General features: G+C 36.1%; 1 protein-coding gene across 1 annotated transcript in view; it reads left to right on the top strand.

The window, feature by feature from the left end:
• LOC131064420 (uncharacterized) overlaps positions 1-20,522 on the top strand; it is a 96,766-nt gene that overhangs the window by 21,526 nt on the left and 54,718 nt on the right. Inside the window, exon 4 of the mRNA XM_057998556.2 lies at positions 8,801-9,221. Coding sequence (XP_057854539.2) covers positions 8,801-9,221 — 421 coding nt within the window. The remainder of the gene's footprint in view (positions 1-8,800; positions 9,222-20,522) is intronic.

Here is a 20,522-nt window from a genome sequence, read left to right as displayed (position 1 = left end):
TGAAAGCATTTGCATCATCTAAATTCTATTAGTATTATATCATAGTCCAGCACTTGCTTCTAAACCCCATCCTTCACTTTTTTCCATACTTCATCTGGTAAACCTTTTGCTATGTCAATCTCTGTCCGAATTGTGCCTGATGCAGAATGTATCAGTCTACCTGTCTCAGGGTCTAAAGTTAGAAGTATGTCCAAAGCATTTCCCATCCCTTGAGAGCATGAATACCCAAGATTGAAAGGGGAGACATGACAATCTCACCCATATTGGAAAACTGAAAAAGTCTATCATAGGGTTGAAAGCTGGAAACCATGGCTTCACCAACAAAACTTGTTTATCCAAAAACCAAGGGCCTTTCTCCAAAATTTACTAATCATTTTTTTGATTTACATCATAAAGCAAAAAATCCTTGCATTCTAGGAAATATTTTTATTGAGTCTTTTGAATCCTTAGGCCATTTATTTGTAATCCATTTATGTACTGATCTAAGAAAGGCCAAAAGGAGTTGAACTGAAAGATTAACCTCAGTTTCAATTTTTTTTCTCTCCAATGAGAGGACATTTTTGCCTAGTGTAACCAGCAGATGAAATCTTGAATAGGGAACTGTTGGTGTACGTTTTATCATATACCGAACATTAGAATAAAATACCTCAAGGATATTCTATCCTCTTCTGAACAAAATCACTACTTGTGCCAAGATTGCGAGAAAGAACACAAGGCAAGTCCAAGGTCTATATGTGCGAACAAGCAACTTTAGTGGGATAGCTTCTTGGTTGTGTATGCTGAAAATCTCAAGGGGGACTTATGCTTACCAACTGGTGTGATTCAAGTTGAAATTAGGCAGATTTAACAATTTATGCTCTATGTTTTTGGATTTTTTGGTTTAGGACTTCAAAAAAGATAAAAAAGGATAAGGGTTTGGGAATTCTATGCTACTTCAGCTATTCCTATGAACTCAAGAGACGGTAAAGATTGGGTTAAACTAGTAATGACGCTTTGTTTCGCCACACTTGGACAACTACGCAAAGCGGGTGCAATCTTCTAGGGTTGTGCTTAAGATTTTCACACTCGTGAATAATACCAACAATTGAACAATATTACTCGAAGTAGAAGTTGAGCATCCACATTTAAAAGCTCAGGCTAACTTTACACATCGAGTGAAAATCATCCATCCAACAAAAGTATGAGCAAAATTTCACCAATGTAAATTATCAATCCTTCATTCATCTAACAACTTCAAAAGCAAACCTAATCTAAGTGTTGAAGGGAATATGCAACCCTTTAGCAATAAAAAGACTTCAAAACAATACTGACAATGAACTTTTTATTACTCAAATAGCTCTACGCAAATGAGTTTATATAGAGTTTTGAAAATAGAATGAAAGGTCGAGATCGATTTAAGATCAATGGTCAAGATTAAGACAACCTAACCCTAGATAAAGTTTCCTAAAACAAGATACAAGATCAACTGCAAATGAGACAAGTGGCACCAGATGCTATTTTTTTGGTTTGCACCCCCTTCTTCTGATATTTGATGAACCTGGACACAATCTGGTCAACTTCCTCCATTGTGACATGTGGTAACATGTTGATCCTAAACTCTAACCCTTCCAGGTCATCTGCACGCAGAGCAAAGGTGATCTCCCAGTCTGATTCCTCCTTCTGATAGGCATCTCTGATGGACAGGAGGTTCAACACCTTAGCCAAATTACTTTTCAAGATTGGTCCTATGATGGCAAAGAAGATGCCTTGAACTTTGACCTTCAAATTCTCCAATTGCATATCACTTTCCCGGATAGTCTCCTTCCCAAGCATCTCTGCAACTATAAGGAAAATCTTGTCTTGAATTGCCGTTATCTGCCCTTCTATTCTATCAGCATCAACTTTCACCTTTTTCAATACTTCATTCTGTGCAACCAGCGTCCAGTGCCAACTGTTGAAGTCATAAGTAGCCCCTGCTTCAATTATATTTTGATCAATTAACTCCCAAGGCGAGACTCCTTTCAGCTCTCTAAGGCATGGGATGATTCTATCTTGGATATCCTGGAAGTTAGTCCATACTTTTGCCATGTTTGTGATCCTAGAAAGCAAAGAAGTTTGTTCATATGTTGATGATATTCCTTCCATAAACTTGGTTGCTTCTTCTCTTATACTTTCCATCCAATCTCTAGTTTCACTAGCTGTTACTGCATCTTCTTCAAAACCTTTGACTACCTTCTGTGAATTCAAAAGTGGGAGAGCCTCTAGATTTGCTTGATCAAGTGGCTTAGTAGTCAAATGCCAAATATATTCTTTTAAGTGATCAACTTCTTTCTTATGCTCATTCTTCTTTTTTTGTCTCTTCATCTAGCTTTGCCTTCATGGAAGCAATGGAATTGTCTAAGTCCTCTTTTACTTAGGTCTTTGTGCTTGGGCCTAAGTCAAAAGTGGTGATCTCATACTCATGAGGAGCAATGTCTCCCTTTGCTTTGTTCACCTTTGGGACGACTATTTGCACTATACGGTTGCCTGCCTCATCTCTCTGGATGGTGGAAAATCTCTTGGCTGGTTTTTTCACTACTAATGTGGCCAAGAAATCTGCGATATCATCCCCTTCTAAATCTTCTATTACTGGTGTATTTATTTTCAACCTCTCTTTCAGCGAATCAGGAACAATGGGCTGCTCAATGCCTTCCATCTCTTGATTGCCTTCTTCAAACCCAATACCTCGAAGGGCGGAAGTCATTCCTTCTTGAAACTCTCCTTCTTCAACATCCATTTCATTTTCTTATTCTATAATCTCTGTGCCAGTGGGAGACGATGGCTGTTCATCTTCTTGGTGGACTGATTCTGCATTCTCCTCATGAATTGAAGAAGGAATGTCTATCTTCATCAATGACTCATCAATAGTTAATATATATTTTTCATTCTTAGATGTGGCAAAATGAGAGGGCTCTACTCTTTGCTTCTTCTGAGCAGGCTCCACATTTACAACTGCTTTCCCCTTTCTTTTAGCACTAACACTTTGAGTTGCTTCTTCATTTGAGGAATATCGTTCTGTCGCTCCCATCAGGGTATATGTCAAAGTTATATTTTTCCTCTTCAGCTTGTGACACTGCTGATCAACCCACCACCTAGTATATTGCATAACTGTCCGCATCAAAGTGGTTAAATCTGCATGCGTTGGCTCTGACCACTTGATAGGAGGAAGGGGTGCATGCTCATCAAAGCCGGGCTGAGTAGGTTCTCCGTTATCTTCCAATTGATCTGGCACAAGAAAAGGTTCAGTCATTCTGATGAAATTTACTAATGGTCTGGAAAACAACCTTTTTCTAATATCAAATTCTTCTGTAGCATTAGCCCAAAAATCTTCTATGTCTACCCTATGTTTGAATCTTCCTTCATTTGTTGATCTGATATTGTTGTGAGGATCATAATTTTCTCTAGGTCGATAGATCGTGAAAGAGTACCACTGCATCTCTAGCCTGACACTCTTAGCTTCCTGCGTTGTGGGACAATAGTCTTCCATATTTCCAATAAAGAATGGGAATGTGATTGCCGCCTTCTGCCTTATTCTTTTGAAATTCTGTTATGTCTCAAGTTGCCTAAGAACTTCAAGGAGAATCATCCGGTTGGTTGGGTAAATTGGAAGTTTGTAAGGACGACCTTCAAAGCCTTGGACCCTATTGTATGTAAATTTTGGAAATCGGATAAACCAAGATCCATATTTGCCGATCAAACTTTTAGCTTCATGAGACAACCTCTGGTGAGTTCTTCCTTGCAATGTCCTTGTAATGTACATCAGGAATGCATCATGTGCTTGATAGCTCTTCTCCGTAAGCTACAGTTCCGGGTAACAATCATAGGACCAAAATTCATTCTCTCCATTGCCAACTATGCCTCTACAAATTAATCCAGAATATCTATAGGTTGTAGCTAGCAGATAGACTATGTAAGAACTCATGTAGAATGATTTTGTCTTCTCCAAATTTATCAGCTGCTCATGAAGGGTATTGCTGATTATGCGAGACCGATTAAACATCCTGACTCCTGAAGTGATCTCATCCATGAAGTAATACATCCATGCTTTGTATGGTGTACCCTTAGGGCTGCCCGTTAGCCTATTTAGCAGCAGAATAATGTCTCCATATTCTTCCTTGAAGTTCGGGCACAACAGGACCTTAGGCACTTTCCCTTGGGGTCTCTTCTTTTCCAACCATGATTTATTAACATTGGCTGCATAGAGCTCAGATTGAGCATCATAAATCCTTCTAGTATCCTCTTTTGTCTTGTAGGTGGTCTTATTGTATTTTGGAATTCCAAATGTTTCCTGGATGGATAGCTCTGAAAGGTTGGCCAAAACTCTTCCATCAGGTGCAATGATTTCCCTTGGTTGTGCATTGTAGTGTCTAGCACATTCAACCATTAGCTCAACACATTGCTTGGCTAGAGGAAATCCGGCTGCTTGGACGATGCTGTTCCTCATCGTCTGGTAGGCTATGGGTGTGGGGTGTTGGTAGGTGTCCATCAAGACCATACATTATTCTGTTCTTGAACTCTTCAAGGTCAACATGTCCAAGGTCAATATTTGTGACATTCTTCCATTTAGACTTGATCTTGGATTCCATCTGCCTGCCTTTGCTTGCAAACTTCATTGATCCTTCCTAAATGGTGTTCCTTGCAAAACACATGAAAACTTAATATAATTTTCAGATTTTGATCCTGATTTTCAAACCTTTTTCATGAAAAATAAGAAAGAAATTGAAGGAAATTTAGTCAGATTGAGTTTTTGAATTCTCTTTAAGACAGAAATTTACCTCTAATTCTGAAAATCTGTCTTGTAATCTGAGAAAGTACTTAATTTCTTGACCTCCAACACTTAGAAGATTTTCACTTCTTGAAAATTTCTATTGAAAATAAAATAAATTCACAAACTCGAGAGAAAACTTCTTCTTAGTTGCTCTTTGAATTCTCAACCTGAATAGTGAATTGTGAGAGTGAATTTGTTGAGAATATATTGAGTTTAGGATTCTTAAACTTAGAAGTTTTATTTTTTGTTTTTTTAAATTATTTTATTATTATGTTTTTTTTGTTTCAAGTCTTTCCAAATCGAAAGTTTATTTTCCTCTCAAAATTTCATCCTTTGCCAAAAAAAGCAAAGAATCTTCTAGAATTTTCCAAAATTCTTGAATTTCTTTGAAAATTTTCTAAGCGTTGAAAATAATTTTTAGGAAATAATTTTGAAAATAAAAATTATTTTTCAACTTGCTGGTCTGATTTCCTGTGAATTGTGATCAAAACTTTATCCTCCTTGCATGGCAAATTAGTTGTCCTTATGTTTAATGGATCAAATTTTTAGGCCTCTGGCTAGGTATCTTCACATATTCCATTTATGCCCAGATGAATCAATTTGTGTCAGTGTTTGACCGATCTTGCAAGGGTTTGGACAATTTATTTTCCAATTTTGTCTTATGTCTTGGGTTGTCAATTTATGTTCCAGACTTTGCTTTATTCACCTTGGACGATCTTGAGATGGTTTTGGACATGTTTGCTTTGGCAGTCTTGGAGGATAGGTTTTAATATTCATTCCCTCCTTATGTATTCATGGATTTGGAAGGTGTTCAGACATGCTGCTTTATTCCTTGAGCGAACTTAAAAGGTTTTATCATGCTTGAATGCCTTCATCTTGGCAAGGTGGAGTTCTCAGTCCATTGGACAAGTTTCAATTTGTGTTTTATTTCTTTTCCCCTAGGCAAACTTTGTTTGGCTTTCAAACCCTTGGATATGTTTTACCTCTTATCTCCAAGGCGAATTTTGTCTGAAATCAGGTTCTTTCATGCTTGGAACTGTTCAATCTTGGCGATTTTTTGTGCTTCAAACCTTGCTTTGCGAAATAGAGAAATCTTCAATTAAGGAAAACCATGTTTTATAGCCTCCTTGGTTTCTAGAAGCTTTATCGCTTTATTCTAGAAGGTGAACCTTGGAAGCTTCTATTCATATGATTTTAGAAAGCTTTATTCCCCTTGTTTCATCCCTTTGCTTTCTTCTAGAAGGCGAGTTTTGGAAGCTTCTATTCATACTTTAGAAAGATTCTTGGCATTTCAAATTTTTTATTGATTTAATTGTTTTCTTCTAGAATGCGATTTTAGGAGAGCTTTATTAGTTTTCTTCTAGAAGGCTAATCTTGAAGAAGTTTAGATGCCTTGTCATAACATTTCTAATCAAGACTTAGGCGAACTTCTTTATTAGTTTTATTGGCTAACATCTTTGATTTCCATTTTGCTATCTTTAAAACGAATTTGTGAATGCCATGTCAACTTTGCCTTATTCCAACATGGTGAGTTTGGGTGATGCACACCAACACATATTTCAAATTGGAAGGCAGACTTGGATAAGACTTTGCCAAGGTGGAGTTTGTAGAGTGTCTAGGCAGACTTGAGCAATCTTTTTCTTCACTAGCATGGGCGGGTTTCAAAGGGGTCTTAGATAATATGCATAGGGCAGACTTTGAAGGTTCTTTGACATGCCAAACTTTCCCTAGGAAAGGCGGACTTAGGAGTGTTTATGCCAATTTGATGAAGGCGGACTTGGATGGTCTCCTTCCATACTTGTTTTTATTTTTCTCCTTGTCTTAGCAAACTTGGAAGAGTGTTAGCCATCTTCACCTTATGCTAAGGTAGGGCGGACTTAGGAGGATGTTTGCCATGTCTTTCTAGTTTGAGCTTAACCATATGTAGGGGTTTGCTTAACCTTTGCCAGGAGTTAGTTAACTGATGGTAGGAGTTTACCATTCACTGGACTACTTTTATTGTTCCTAGGCAAACCTTGATCCTGCTTGAACATCTTCCATACTTGACATCCTTAGATGAATTTGACTGATCATCTACCATTCCACTTGTTTGTCTTTGAGCTGGATGAACTTGTTTAAACATTTGCCATTTTTACTTCTCCAACTTAGACGAAAATATCTAAATTCTTCCTCCATACTTGGTCGACAATGTTCATGCCATGTTGATACCATGTTGGTTCATCTAGAACATAAACCCTAATTTGGATTTCCACTTTGCTTTTTGCACTTGGAGACCTCATTTTCGAAATTTGAGAACATGGGCACTGATAATATGGCTGATCTTTTGGAAAGAAACCCTAATTAGGGTTTGTATTTCGCTTTTTGCCCTTAAAGACAATTTTCAAAATCTGAGAACATGGGTTGGAATAATTTGGCATGGAGATCAAAACCCCAATCTCAGAAAAAAGCAAAAAAAAACCAAACCCTACTTTGTACATTTGGTGGCAAAATTTCTCGAATCTAAAGACATTGGTAGGACTAAAATGTCCTAAAGAACAAAACCCTAATCTTAGAAAAAAGCAAAAATTTTGAAGCCTTACTTTTTATATCTAGAGACAAGATTTTCAAATTCTGACAAAATGGGTAGTAATGAAATAACTCGAGGAACAAAACTCTTATGCCACTTTCAAAAAAGCAGAAAAAAGCAAAAAAGCAGAAATTTCAAAAAATAGAAAGTTGTCAGAAATGACCCAAAGCAATTGCGATGTTCATCCTTCAGACCTTCTAAGCACTTTGGCAACATTCAGATGCAATTCTGAGCAAGATTTCTCAATTTGACTCGGGATGAGCTCGAAAACTCTAACTTAAAACTTTCTCAGAAAATGGACTTATGAAACTGCAGAGTTTAAAACAAAACTCTAAAAAGCGAAAATAGGGGGTCCCCATGTGCGATGGGGCAATGTGTGAAATAGGTCACAACAGGAACCAAATCTGACTTAAAGAATCTGTGCAATAGCTGCCACCGCATTTTCTTGGGTTATAGCATTTGTTTTCATCTGTTTATCCAAAAAGGACCTTGAACAGGTTGCACTAGCACAACTAGATGCACAAGGCACAAACCATTCACAACATCCTGGCCCACGTACATTGAGATTTGTTTTCCCTGGCACTTGCTCTTGCACATAGATGGCAAAGATTACAACTTTAGGGTTGTTAGAGATAGTTTGAAAATGCATTTTGACACAGCCCCAATATTTATTTGTTAGTTATCAACAAGGAGTCTTTACCAATTAGTATAATGTGTCTGATGCAGTGTTAAACGGGGACGCGTTTCCGGCATAATTTGACCCGTCCTGAAAACGGGGACGTCCCGGAAACTCTGAAACTTTCGGAAACCCGTACTCTGGCTGTCCCATAAAATTAATGGTTGAATTTTGATTATTTGTTTGACTTCCACTCATGCAAACTCTCAATTTAATTTATTTAACACAAATGTTATATGTTAAGGTTTTATAATGTATATAAGCATGCTTTATCCATGTTTTTATATGAATATTTAAAATTTCCCTATATATTTAAAATTTTCCTTATTTTTTATATAGCTGTCCCAACTGCCGTCCCCTGCCGTCCCTACTCTGGGAAAAAAAAATCCGTCCCAGAAACCCATTTCCCTGTCCCCCCATCCCTGAAACTTGGGGTAACATAGGTCTGATGTGGATAAACATTTATTGCACATAGAGGAGCAATCATATTTTCAAGAGATTAGCATTAAGTTAGACCTATTTTCATTGGTAATGGAACCTAGGAAAAAGTACAGCAATTCTGGAACAGAAAAGGGAGCTTCTGTAATGGGCTGTAAATTAAAAATGAGATGTGTCTCATATCTGAGATGCCACATAGATCAATAAATTTTCATGTTTCAATGCATTCCTTTCAATCCTGAAACAGTGTGAAACTTGTCATCAGTATCAGGATAACACTCAGCAGCTTTTTCTATCTTTGGCTTTTTATACTTGTTTTTCTTCTGTTGAACAGGTTCTCTTTGGGTTGGAGTATGCCTATGCAATGGGGAGGCTGAAAGAGGAAATAAGTAGAAATTGTATAACTGGAAATATATCAAATCCAGAGATCAATTTTGGAGAAGCTTTGTGCTCAGAGATGGATCCTTCATTACCCAATGCCGATAGGATCCTTGGGCAGGATGGAAGCGAAAATTCAAAAAAATTCGCAGTTGATGGTGATTATCCTTCAGGTGGCTGTGAAAGAGGGGTCCTCAATGAGTTGGCTGATCTGAATCAAATTGGAAAATTGAAGCATGCCTCTGAGTATCATCTTGGTGGTTTGAAGTGGGAGCTACCTGAAGATCACCTAATGGAGGACTATCATCTTGTTTGGATTGGCCAGGAAGGTCCAGCTATTGCAAATGTCATGCTTACATACAATGCATGTGGAGTAGGTATCCTTTACTGCTGCTTTTATATTCCTTTGGGTTTATTATTTCTTCATTTGGCAAGCTGTCTCAGCGGTGTAGAATTTATCTTATAGTATTGGGCTTTTTTAATTTATGCATGAAAATGGTTCTAATTTGCATTGAAATACTTCTTCTTTAAAAATTGCAAGAGGGGGAATCTTTTTTTTCCTCTTCAAAATCATTCGCACCATGAAACAGCCAAAAGGAGGCCATGATTGAGGAAGTGATATTTTTCTTCTTTTACTGTGCAGTTTCCTTCATTTTTTTAGCTTGTGAGACTTTATGGTTTTTTTCTCATTTTTACTTGATCAAAGATGGAACAGACAGAAATTTTAATTGGCAACAAAAAAAATATATTTTTTGTTAATTCATAATTGCATACCCCATGGCTGTTGCAAACAGCAAAACATCAGTCAAATTTTCAATACTGGTGATTCTACGAGTAAGCACCTGAAAACCTACTCATGGGAAAAATTGATGTTTTCTACAACTTTATGTGGCTATCTACATCCTTATGACTGATTCCAATGTGCTCGTGGTCTAAATGGTAAATTACATGACTACACTACTGAAAATCAATGTATTTGCAAGTTTATGTTGATGTGCATGCTCCCATATAAGAAATAAATGCAACTGCAATGAATATCAACTATATACATCAATGGAATATACCTAAAAGGCTGAAATGATGTCCCATGCTACTATGTTTGACATTTTCACAATGCCAATCACTCATACTATCTATACACAACAATGGGAAATGCAAAAGAATGCAAATAACACAGCAGTGAGATTCATATAAGAGACCAACATTCTGTAATGATGCTATCTGGATTTTTTTTAAACAAACTTGCAATTTTCACAAGTATTTGTCAAACAGTTTGCAGGGAATCTAAATATGGAGTATTTTGAAATGCAAATATTTGAACTGCTGCATCTATTCTTCTGAGTCATAAATTTACCATAAAATCATGCCAATAACCCAAGGTTATGGACATATAATCAAACAGTTGCATTCAACTGATTTTGAAATTATAATTTAATTTTGTTTGGGTAAAATTTTCACTGAATACCACTATAGAATTAATCATAATGTTTCCATATTTTCATGCTGATAACAATTTTCTGTAACATGAAATTGAACATTACGTGCACCCAAAAATTTAAAGTAGATATATTCAAATTGCTGATTCAAACTGATACATCAGTAATACCTCTCAAGATTTAATTACACAATTAGATATTAGTTTTCCGACCTGAATTATACCATCAGCATCCCTTCAATGCTTAGCACCCTCCTTAGTAACTGTACAACACCCTCTTGCTGTAGTATGACAGCTTAAACAAGAAATATAGTACCTCACAATATGTATGGCAGCCTCTACACGAGATGTAATGCCTTAATAAAATTGGAGCGCTGACCTCCTTATGCTGTGCTAGGCTTTCCAAACACCTCATGTTGCTTGCATTGACTAGACAAAGACTTGAATTCCTTTTTCGTCATTGATTCACCTTTATTGATGATGTGTGGCTTCCTTGGTAATTAGTAGAACCGCAAATAAATGGGTATTGAAGCCTTATTAAGGGTGATATCTCCCTAAGAGGAGCTGCACCCAGCAATGAATATTCTTGTGGAGCCCATGTTGTCATAAAAAAAAGTCTTTGCCTTCATTAAAAAGAATCAATCTGTGTCACTCACTTATTTATCATTATCAAATGGGATGGTTCCTTTGCAAATATAGGGTGGTATGGCTGGGAAGAATTCCAGCTAAAATAAATATGATATTTATTAATTCTTTCTTCACAGCACAAACACATTCACACACATTACACAATAATTTCTGTTTATTTTCTTTTTTGCACACAAAACAAAATTACCGAAAACTCCTTACCTGAAGGCAAATACCCAAGCCTGTGAAAATAATATAACATTAAGCACAAATCTGTTAATTGCAAAGTTTCAGTAAACATGTGAAATTTGAGTGATTCCACCTGCAAAATCAGCTAAGGCAGATCTCTCACTACTGAAACCAATTTCCCTTAGGGTTTTCGTCCTAGAGATTGAAAAGCTAAACCACAACTCAAACTCCCCAAAAGGGTTTTCTCAAATGAACAACCACCCATTAATGAAAATGAGCCTCTTCAACCTCTTTTATAATCCTTTGTAGGACTATTCAAAATTTATAATTGAAAATTACTTTTGAAATAATAACCCTTTTTGTTTCATAAAATGACTATTTTATTTTTTTCTTTTTCCAGCACTTTAGTCACTTGAAAGTTACTTTTACGACAACTTATTGTTTAATTATTTAATTATTAATTTTTTTCCACAAATCAAGCCAAAGTTGCGAAAACTACAAAAATAGGCCAAATGTGAATTTTGAATATGCCAACATACTCTGAAACTCATTGGAGGTCAATCTCAATAAAATTTGACACTTTACAAGAATAAAATATCCCTCCAAAAAGTTTGTAATGCACCCAAACTGTTGAACTGTTCTTGGAAGGTACCATCAAATTCACCTTGATCTCCAAAACTCAATACCACAGGTGGAAATCTAACCCCAAAAGGTTGACATTCTCCAAGAAAGTTGGAGTTCTCGAAGAAACTGGAAAGGCCATAAAAAAGGACATTTTATTCCTTCCTCTCTAAAGATTGTTTGTCCTTGAGCAATGGCAACTCAACTATTGGTACCAGTAATTGATCTTAGATAAAACTCGATGTGATTCTAGAATCCCAAATCAATTTGAGAAATATTCTCACACCATGATACCGCTGCTCCCTCTGATACAATCATCCACTAGAAATTGTTACATTGCGAAGCAATTCCAACAATTATGTGTATTCCTAGATTCCAATTTTTTGCATCACCATACACACTGAGGCTAGAACATAGAACATCTCTCATCAAGTTACCAACAACAATCACACATACCTCTTGCAAGTGGCTGATACATATGATGACAGCAGTGCTATATCTGAAAGTCAAATTCATAGCTATCTTGGGAATGCTTCCATTGTCATAGACTGATAACACCTCATTAATACTAAGCCTCTAACTGCTCTAATGGAAGTCCCGTGCACACAAATTCATGCAATCGAGATTAATCATCACTGAAACATTTGAAAATTAGCAACATAAAATGACTGCAATAACCAATGTTTACATACTCGGCGAGTATGTGAGTACTTGCTGGAGATTTTATGCAGTGAGCAATTCATGAGTTAACTTGCACCTGCAAACCTCAGAAAACTTGCCCTCAACTTGCATAGAAATCACAGAAAACTTGCTGAGAACTTGCCAACAAGCTGCTAAAATCCCATTGGAAGATTCACGTGGATCAAATGTGGAAATAAAATGTGGTGAACACATGTTTTGTCACTGTTTTGTTTCCGCCACTACAGGTTGGTCCACATCACAGTTTTGTCACGTGGACCAATCTGTAGTGGTGGAAACTAAAAAGGCATTTACAGCAAAGGTGCACTCAGTCATAGTGAACAGTTACAATGACGTTTTCTCTAGCGACCGCTATTTGTAGACGAGTAAGAAATTTTTATCCCTGTATTTACATCAATCTGCACTTAAAATTTTCTTTGTTTTTTTTATTTTCTTTTTTTTTATATACAGCAATAAACTCGACATCATTTTTTTATTAATCTAAAAAATAAAAATTGTTGCACGAATAATCTAATGATTCTAATCGAATAGCATTCTTTTAGATTTCAATGGTCAAAAATTATCGATACCATTATTTAGATGTATAAAAGTACTGATTGTTTATTGTTTTAATATTATTTATAGTTTATTATTGTTGAAATTTTAAATGTTTATATATTTAATATTGTTTAAAATTTTAAATGTATATATATTTAATGTTGTTTAAATATTGTTTAGAATTTTAAATGTATATATATTTAATTTTGTTTAAAATTTTGAATGTCTATAATAATGTTTATAATAGCTAAGAACATTCTAATTGCCTCTAATCTAGCAACTGGTGCAAAGGTTTCATCAAAATCTATACCTTTAACCTGAGCATAACCCTTACACACTAACCTTGCCTTGTTTCTCACCACTTGGCCATTCTTATTCAACTTGTTTTTGAAAACCCACTTTCTGCCAATCACATTCTTGTCTATAGGCTTTGGAACAAGCTCCCATGTTCCACTCTTTTGAATTTGATCTAATTCTTCCTTCAAAGCAACTACCCAGGGTGTCTTCTGCTACCTCTTCAAAAGTTTTTGGTTCAATCTTGGACAGCAGTGAAATGTCATCATCTTCATAGTAATTAATGTATCTCCTAGTTGCTCTAGGTCTGCCCTCTTGCAAGATTTGATTAATAGGATGGTTCTTCTCAACAAATCTTGATTTATTCTTGAGAAAAGTTCTGATTGATGTTTTATTTCTATCATGTGAAGTTGTATGACCAGCTGATTCAACTGCTGTATCAACATGATTATCTGCTGTTCTAGCCTCTAAATGTATACCAGCACCTTCATTTTAATTGTTTTCGGGGGTATTTCCAGCATTGTTACTTGCTACCCCAACTTGCACACTAGTAGTAGTTAACTGACGAGCAATTTCAGCCTTTCCATTCTGTAAATCATCATCACATCTTTGCAATTTCTCAGAAGAGTTAGCAATTTCATCGAATTTTTACATTAGTGCGTTCAACTATCTTATGCAATCTCTTGTTAAAACATTTATAGGCTTTATTTTTTGAAGAGTATCCTAGAAAAATACCCTCATCAGCTCTAGGATCAAATTTGCCTAAGTTATCCTCATCTCTCCTAATGTAACAAGGGCTGCCAAAGATTTTAAAATGCTTATCAGATGCTGTCTTACCATTCCACAATTCATATGGTGACTTGTGCTTAGCTCGAGTCAAACCTCTATTTTGAATGTAGGTAGTTGTATGAACTACCTTATTCCAAAAACAATCACTTACTTTGGATTCATTCATCATGCTTCTTGCCATCTCTTGAACTAATCTGTTCTTCGTCTCAACCACCCCATTTTGTTGAGGTGTCCTAGTAGTTGAATATTGTCTTTTGATACCAAATTTTCACAAAAACTCACAAAATCATTTGAGGTAAATTCACCACCATTGTCTGATCATAGGAACTTAATTTTCAGATTCTTCTCATTTTCAATCAAAGCTTTAAAAGCTTTGAACTTCTCCAATGCTTCTGATTTTTCCTTCAAAAAGGCCACCCAAGTCATACGCGAGTAGTCATCAATTAAAAACATAAAGTATCTGTCACCTTGCATGCTTGCAGTACTTGTTGGTCTGCACAAATCAATACGAACCAGCTCTAGAGGCATTGTTTTTGAGTACCCCTTTGATTTAAAAATCCTAAGAGTTTGTTTACCCAATTGACAATCTTTACACACTGTGTCAGATGGTTTAGTGAGTTTTGGCAAGTCTCTCACCACTTGTTTTCTTGCTGATTTGAACAAGATTGTCAAAATTTATATGACCAAGTCTCCTGTGCCACAACCAAGATTCATCAAGTAGACTCAAACATCAAGTTTCACTTTTAACATCATCAAGAATATGAACACCATCTTTAATAATCTTGCAACTGTCAGAACTGAAAGTTAAACTATGACCTTGATCACACAATTGACTGACATTAAGCAAATTATGTTTCAAGTCTTCTACAAACAACACATTCCCAACTTTAGTCTTTCCATCACTCAACATGAGAGTACCTTTACCAGCAACCTTAGCAAATGAGTTTCTACCAAATCTTACCTTACCACCATTTGATTTCTTGAGAGTCAAGAACTTACTCTCATCTCCGGTCATGTGTCTAGAACAACCACTATCCACATACCAAATGTCTTTTTCACTCTGTGCAAGAAGAGCTGTTTGTACAACCAGAGACTTTGTTTCAGCTTCTTTCTCTTTCTTCCTCCATACTTTGGTTTCTTTAGCATTGTTCTTAACTTCTTTGCTTGAGAAATCTGCCCTGTCTAGTACTATAAGGCTGTTTGAAACCTTTATTTCTGATTCTTGTTGAAGAAAACTTTGAGCTATTGCCATTAGGAGTCTGCTGTCCTTCCTTTGAAGTCTTAGAACTTTCACCTTTTTCAAGACCAACTCCACATTTGTCTGAAGATTGTTTTTGAGAGGCTAGAAGATCATCCAAATATAGTGAACTTTTTTGACTTGTCTCTTCTTGATTCAGCAGTGTTGATGATTTGTCAAACTTCCTGAGAAAAACAATTTTTACCTCCAATCTATTACAAATTTCTTCCTTAATCTTAATTTGAATTTTCAGATCCCCTTGAACCTTTTTATCTTCTTCAATCTGAATTTTCAGGTCATCAATGAGCTTGTTTGCATCTTCTAGAGCTTGTGGCTTTCTGACTTTTTCTTCAATCTTTTCTTTGAACAACAACATCAAATTTAGATTTTTCTTCTTAAGACTTTTAATTTCACTAAGTGCGCTTAACAACTCTTGTTCAAGATTCACTTCTCCATTTTCTTCATCAAAGACATCTCCATCTTCTTGATTTTCAGCGTGAGTTTCTTCTAGAGCCATAAACAAAATCTCATCACTCAGAGTTTCTTTATCACTTCTTCAGAAGAATCACTTTCCTTCTTTGAATATAGACTCTTTTTGGATTTCCATGTCTTCTTATCCTTTCCTCTGAACCTCTTTTTGTTAAACTTAGTCTTCCTTTCATAACTGTCATTATTCTCATGAGGACATTTGGCTGCAAAGTGTCCAACCTTTCCACAGTTAAAGCACTTAAGAGGCATCTTCTTCTTTTGTTTGCTTAATTCCTTCTTCACCCTTTTCATGAACAAAGCTTCTTCTGAGTCTATCCCACATGCTTGAGCAGTATCATAGTGCATGACTTTAACAAACTTAGATTCAGACAATCCACATAATATAGCATTCATAGCCTTAGCTTTGCTTTCAAATGCTTTCTTTTCATCAGCAGTGGATGGAGGATTTTGAGGTGTATAGCTAGTCAAAACACAATTCCAGACATCAAAACCAAGAGACATCAAGTAAGCACGCATTCTAATTTCTAACACACCAAAAGGCATAGTTTGATCCATCAAATAGGGGAGCTCTGTTTGTTGCAAGACCTTCCAGAGCATTCATCTTTGTGTGCCAACAGGATCAACCCTCAAGCTTTTAAGCTTTAACAGAAGGTATTGGCTCTGATACCAATTGAGAAGCACACAGGAAACACTGAGAGAGGGGGGAGGGGGTGAATTAGTGTTTCAAAATTTCAATACAGTTTTTTCAGATTGACACAAAGAGATACATAGAAAGATCAATAGCACAAAAACACAATTTCTCGTGAAAAACCCTATCGGGTAAAAACCATGGCATTAAAATACTTTCATTAGCTCAAATGGGCACCAGCCCAATTTACAAGTAATTAAATAGATTACTGAGAGCACCAACTCTGTTCAGAAAAGAGAGCACCAACTCCCTTCAAAAGACACAAAACTCCAGCAAGCTCAGGCACAAAACTCTAATGAACAAAAGTTCAAAACAAAAGGACTGAAATGAATTATCAGCACTTAGAAAATATGGACCTCGCTGCTCTTTTACAATTCAAAGTTTTTTAAAGCATATGCACAATAGGATCTCACTTATACTCCCTTGAACACGATGTCACAAAGAATGGATTGACTCATGCTCATTTTTAGAAACATACACCTTTTATAGATTCAACATAGTCTACTTCAGCATCACGACTTTATATATTTTTGGACTCAATACTTCCTTCCACAACGCCACCCAACACTTCACCCGTCTTCTAAAACATATAAATCTGGAAAACAGAATTAAAAAAATGACTCTTTTCTCCATAAGCACAAAGATGACTTCCAAAAAAAATGCAATTTTTCAGCACAAAGCGATTCACTCCATTATACAGCACACGCACAACACCCACACATATCTCGATCAGGCGTTGACTTAAGTAAAAATTCAATGCATTGTCAACCCCTTTTTAATGCCCACAGCCACACATATTCTCAAGATCTTTTGAAGTCTGCTGGTCATAGAAATTTTCAGTTTGTATTCATTTTTTTTTAACTAAGGCACTACCAGACAAGAAAAAAAAATGGCACCATAGAAAATATTTTTGTTAACTCCAGCCAGCACGTAGCATATGGAATCTAATGGCACCACCAGAAATACTCCGTAGCATGATAAGCCGAAACAAGGCATTCTTTATTGCCCACTCATCCCCTCACTTGAATTCACGATGCCTTCAAAAAATATATCCAAAGGCGCTAAAGTCCAAAATTTGATTCCTGTCCAGTATTTTTATGACACACGAACTCCAGCTCTTTAAAAACTTTTCACCCACGATGTCATTCACCATGGCCCACTCGATACATATCATAACAGAATAGTCTCCAAAAAACATAAAGAGAGATCTCTGCCCATTAAAAAAAATGTAGTTGTCCCTGACAGAAAAAAAATGGGATGCTATATTTGGCGAGCTCCTCACGATTTCTGGTGATGCATTATGCTTCATTGAAGGCCTTTTATTTGACTAAGTCGACAACACTCCTCATTTCCAATAAAGTATGAAATATATTAAGTGATAAGGCTTGAAAATAGCTGCCATAAAAAAAACGACTCTCAAACATATGTATGTCAAATCAATCTAAAGCTGTTCAATTAATAAAAAAACTGTTGTCATATTTAAATGCTCAGCTGATGATGTGTCATAAAAGTATGACTAAGCTGCTGACCATGACAAGTAGGCACAAAGTACCTTATTGGGATTACTACTTAAAACTTGTCCTTATGAGGGTACCAGATAAGAAATACTCCTTTTTGACTTCCTACTCGCCAAACTTTGCACAAGTTTCTTATTGGAGCCTAAGTTTCGGCCATCCATTTTTCCATGTACTTGTTCCTTGGTATCTTCACTCTTTGAACCTTGAAACTCCAAACTCTTGCTATTTATGACTAGATTTGACACAATAAAATCCATTTTCCTATTTTCCTTGTACCTCTTATTGTTATTCACAAGTAAAAGTAGCTAATGAAAAGAGAAAATTGTCTAATTTCAATTCGTCGAGTTTTTTGACTTTATCTTGTAAGTATGTTTTCCTCGAAACCCCAACTCCCCAATTCGTAAGTTATCTTTCAGAGTTGGAGTTACGACCATAACTTTACTCAAGTGCCTTTTCCTTGGTATTCCTAGTCCTCAACTTTTGACATTTCGTTTTATGCTTTATTGGAGTTGGAGATACTAGAATACTCCTAATGCTATACGAGGCAGAACTATTCCCAAACCTTGATTGCCAACACCTTTACTATGTTAGCTCATTGGGACTACAAGTTTGGACTTGCGCCAGTTTGCATGCCAAAGGATGAATTCCTTGATACCTTTAGTCTCGATTCAAGATAACTGCTCTCATGTCCTTTGGAGTTGGAGTTGTTGTAATACCCTTACCTATGTACTTAGAGCATGAAGTATGCCACAACCCTGGCCCTCGAAACTTTGACAATTCTCACATTTGCATCATTTACTCTTGCCAACTTCTTTACATGTCCCAAAGTGCCATTAATGATTTGATAAGACCCTGCGAATTCCAAATTGCTTTTGTTTTTCTTGCCAGAAATAATTGTTTATTTTGAAAGCGAGGATTCCCATGTAGTGGTGAGAAAAGAAAATGGCCCTTGTAGCTATTAATGTGGAAGTGGAAATTTTATTTCCTATTGACCATTGATTCAATAGATTGGTGCAGAGGATAACCATTTTATGGTGTTTCATCTTGTGATCACAAATTGATGTCACTCATCCACAAGGGATTATCATTGAATTCTTTTGTATATAAGGGATGAATTTTCGTTTGTATGGGGGGTGAATTCTTTTGGTGGAGACTTTTGATTCTAAGCAATGGTATAGAAACGAAGAGACTTTGGGCTCTCCTTTTAATTTTCTCTAAAGAAGAATATTGTAGGACTATGAGTTAGTGTATTTGTTCTTTATGTGATAGGTTTTTCTAATGTTTAATTTGCAGCTATTTTCTAAGATATTTCTTGTCTTGTGATGAATGAAACAAGTCTCATTGCAACAATGGATGTAACATTAGGTGTTTTCTTAGATCCATGAAACTAGAAAACCTATGCAAATATTTTTTTTCTTATGTCAAGCAACATTTACTCATTTAAAACTTTGTTGCAGTTCCTCATCTCTCTATTCACTATTTTTTGGGAGAGCTGGGTTATTGGCCCCTATGTTTACCATACTTAAGTTTTTCTTCCTCTTTATTTCTATTTTTCTTTGTGTGCTTTTTTTGCTTGTTAGGTAAGAGCATGTTCTTGAAAACATAAAATATATCATACGAGGGAGCTACATCTCAAATGTAGAGGAAGATTGTTAATTCAATAGTGATCTGTCCAACTATTGGAATGCTTGTTGCTACTTGTTGGGCAAATCTAAGTTGCTAGCAATGAAACATTTTAGTGACAAATATGTTTACCAACACCAAGGAACCTCCAAAGATTCCTACATGCATTGCTAAACATAGTCAAAATTAATGCAAGTAAAAACCTATGAAGCAAAACATGAGAGTCAAGAGGACAAGTGGAAAACCACTCTACTAGAAAAAAACAAACTAAATAACAAGAACACAATTGTTAGCTAGCAGCAATTGAATATAGAGTTGGCATTGAGAAGAAAGGAAGACATGAGGGTACCAAAGTCATTGAAGACAATAATGAAAACAACAAGAATAATTTCCAATGAAGAGGCAAAGTTTTAGAATTGTGAAGGAAATTTGCCACAAAGATGGTGATGCAGGAGCATCCCCGGTTCATGGCAATCTTGCATCAACCAAAAATATTTCCTTTCTGTTTTGCTTTCTGTTTGCAGTTTCAGCATTTTTTTCTGTGTTTGCAGGATTTTAGCTCACCAGAACTTCGTCCTTTGGATTTTTTGGAGGATTTTTTTTGTCGGAGGCCAACCTTGTTGGTTTTACACGTTAGGTCTTGTTCTTCGGGGTTTGATCCCTTTTGGGCCGACCGGATCCCCTTGAATCATATAAATCATTGTAATAGAGCATTAGAATGTATTGAAGGAGTCAGACATAACATAGAAGTGAAGATCTTAAGTTTGAGGTCCCGGTTGTGACCTGTTCTATATTTTAAGCATGTTTTAGCAAGCCTGTGAGCTGGTTACTGTAACTCGGTTGTTACTGGTTGGTTGTAATCAGTTTTCATGATATAATTCAATTTGTTCTGCATTGCCTCCATCATGTCCTTGTGTTTACGTTGTGTTTATT

This window comes from Cryptomeria japonica, chromosome 5 (assembly GCF_030272615.1).
Source record: "Cryptomeria japonica chromosome 5, Sugi_1.0, whole genome shotgun sequence".
NCBI classification, from domain to species: Eukaryota; Viridiplantae; Streptophyta; class Pinopsida; order Cupressales; family Cupressaceae; genus Cryptomeria; species Cryptomeria japonica.
The sequence above is the reverse complement of the archived record's forward strand: the minus strand, read 5'-3'. Positions and strand labels throughout refer to the sequence as shown.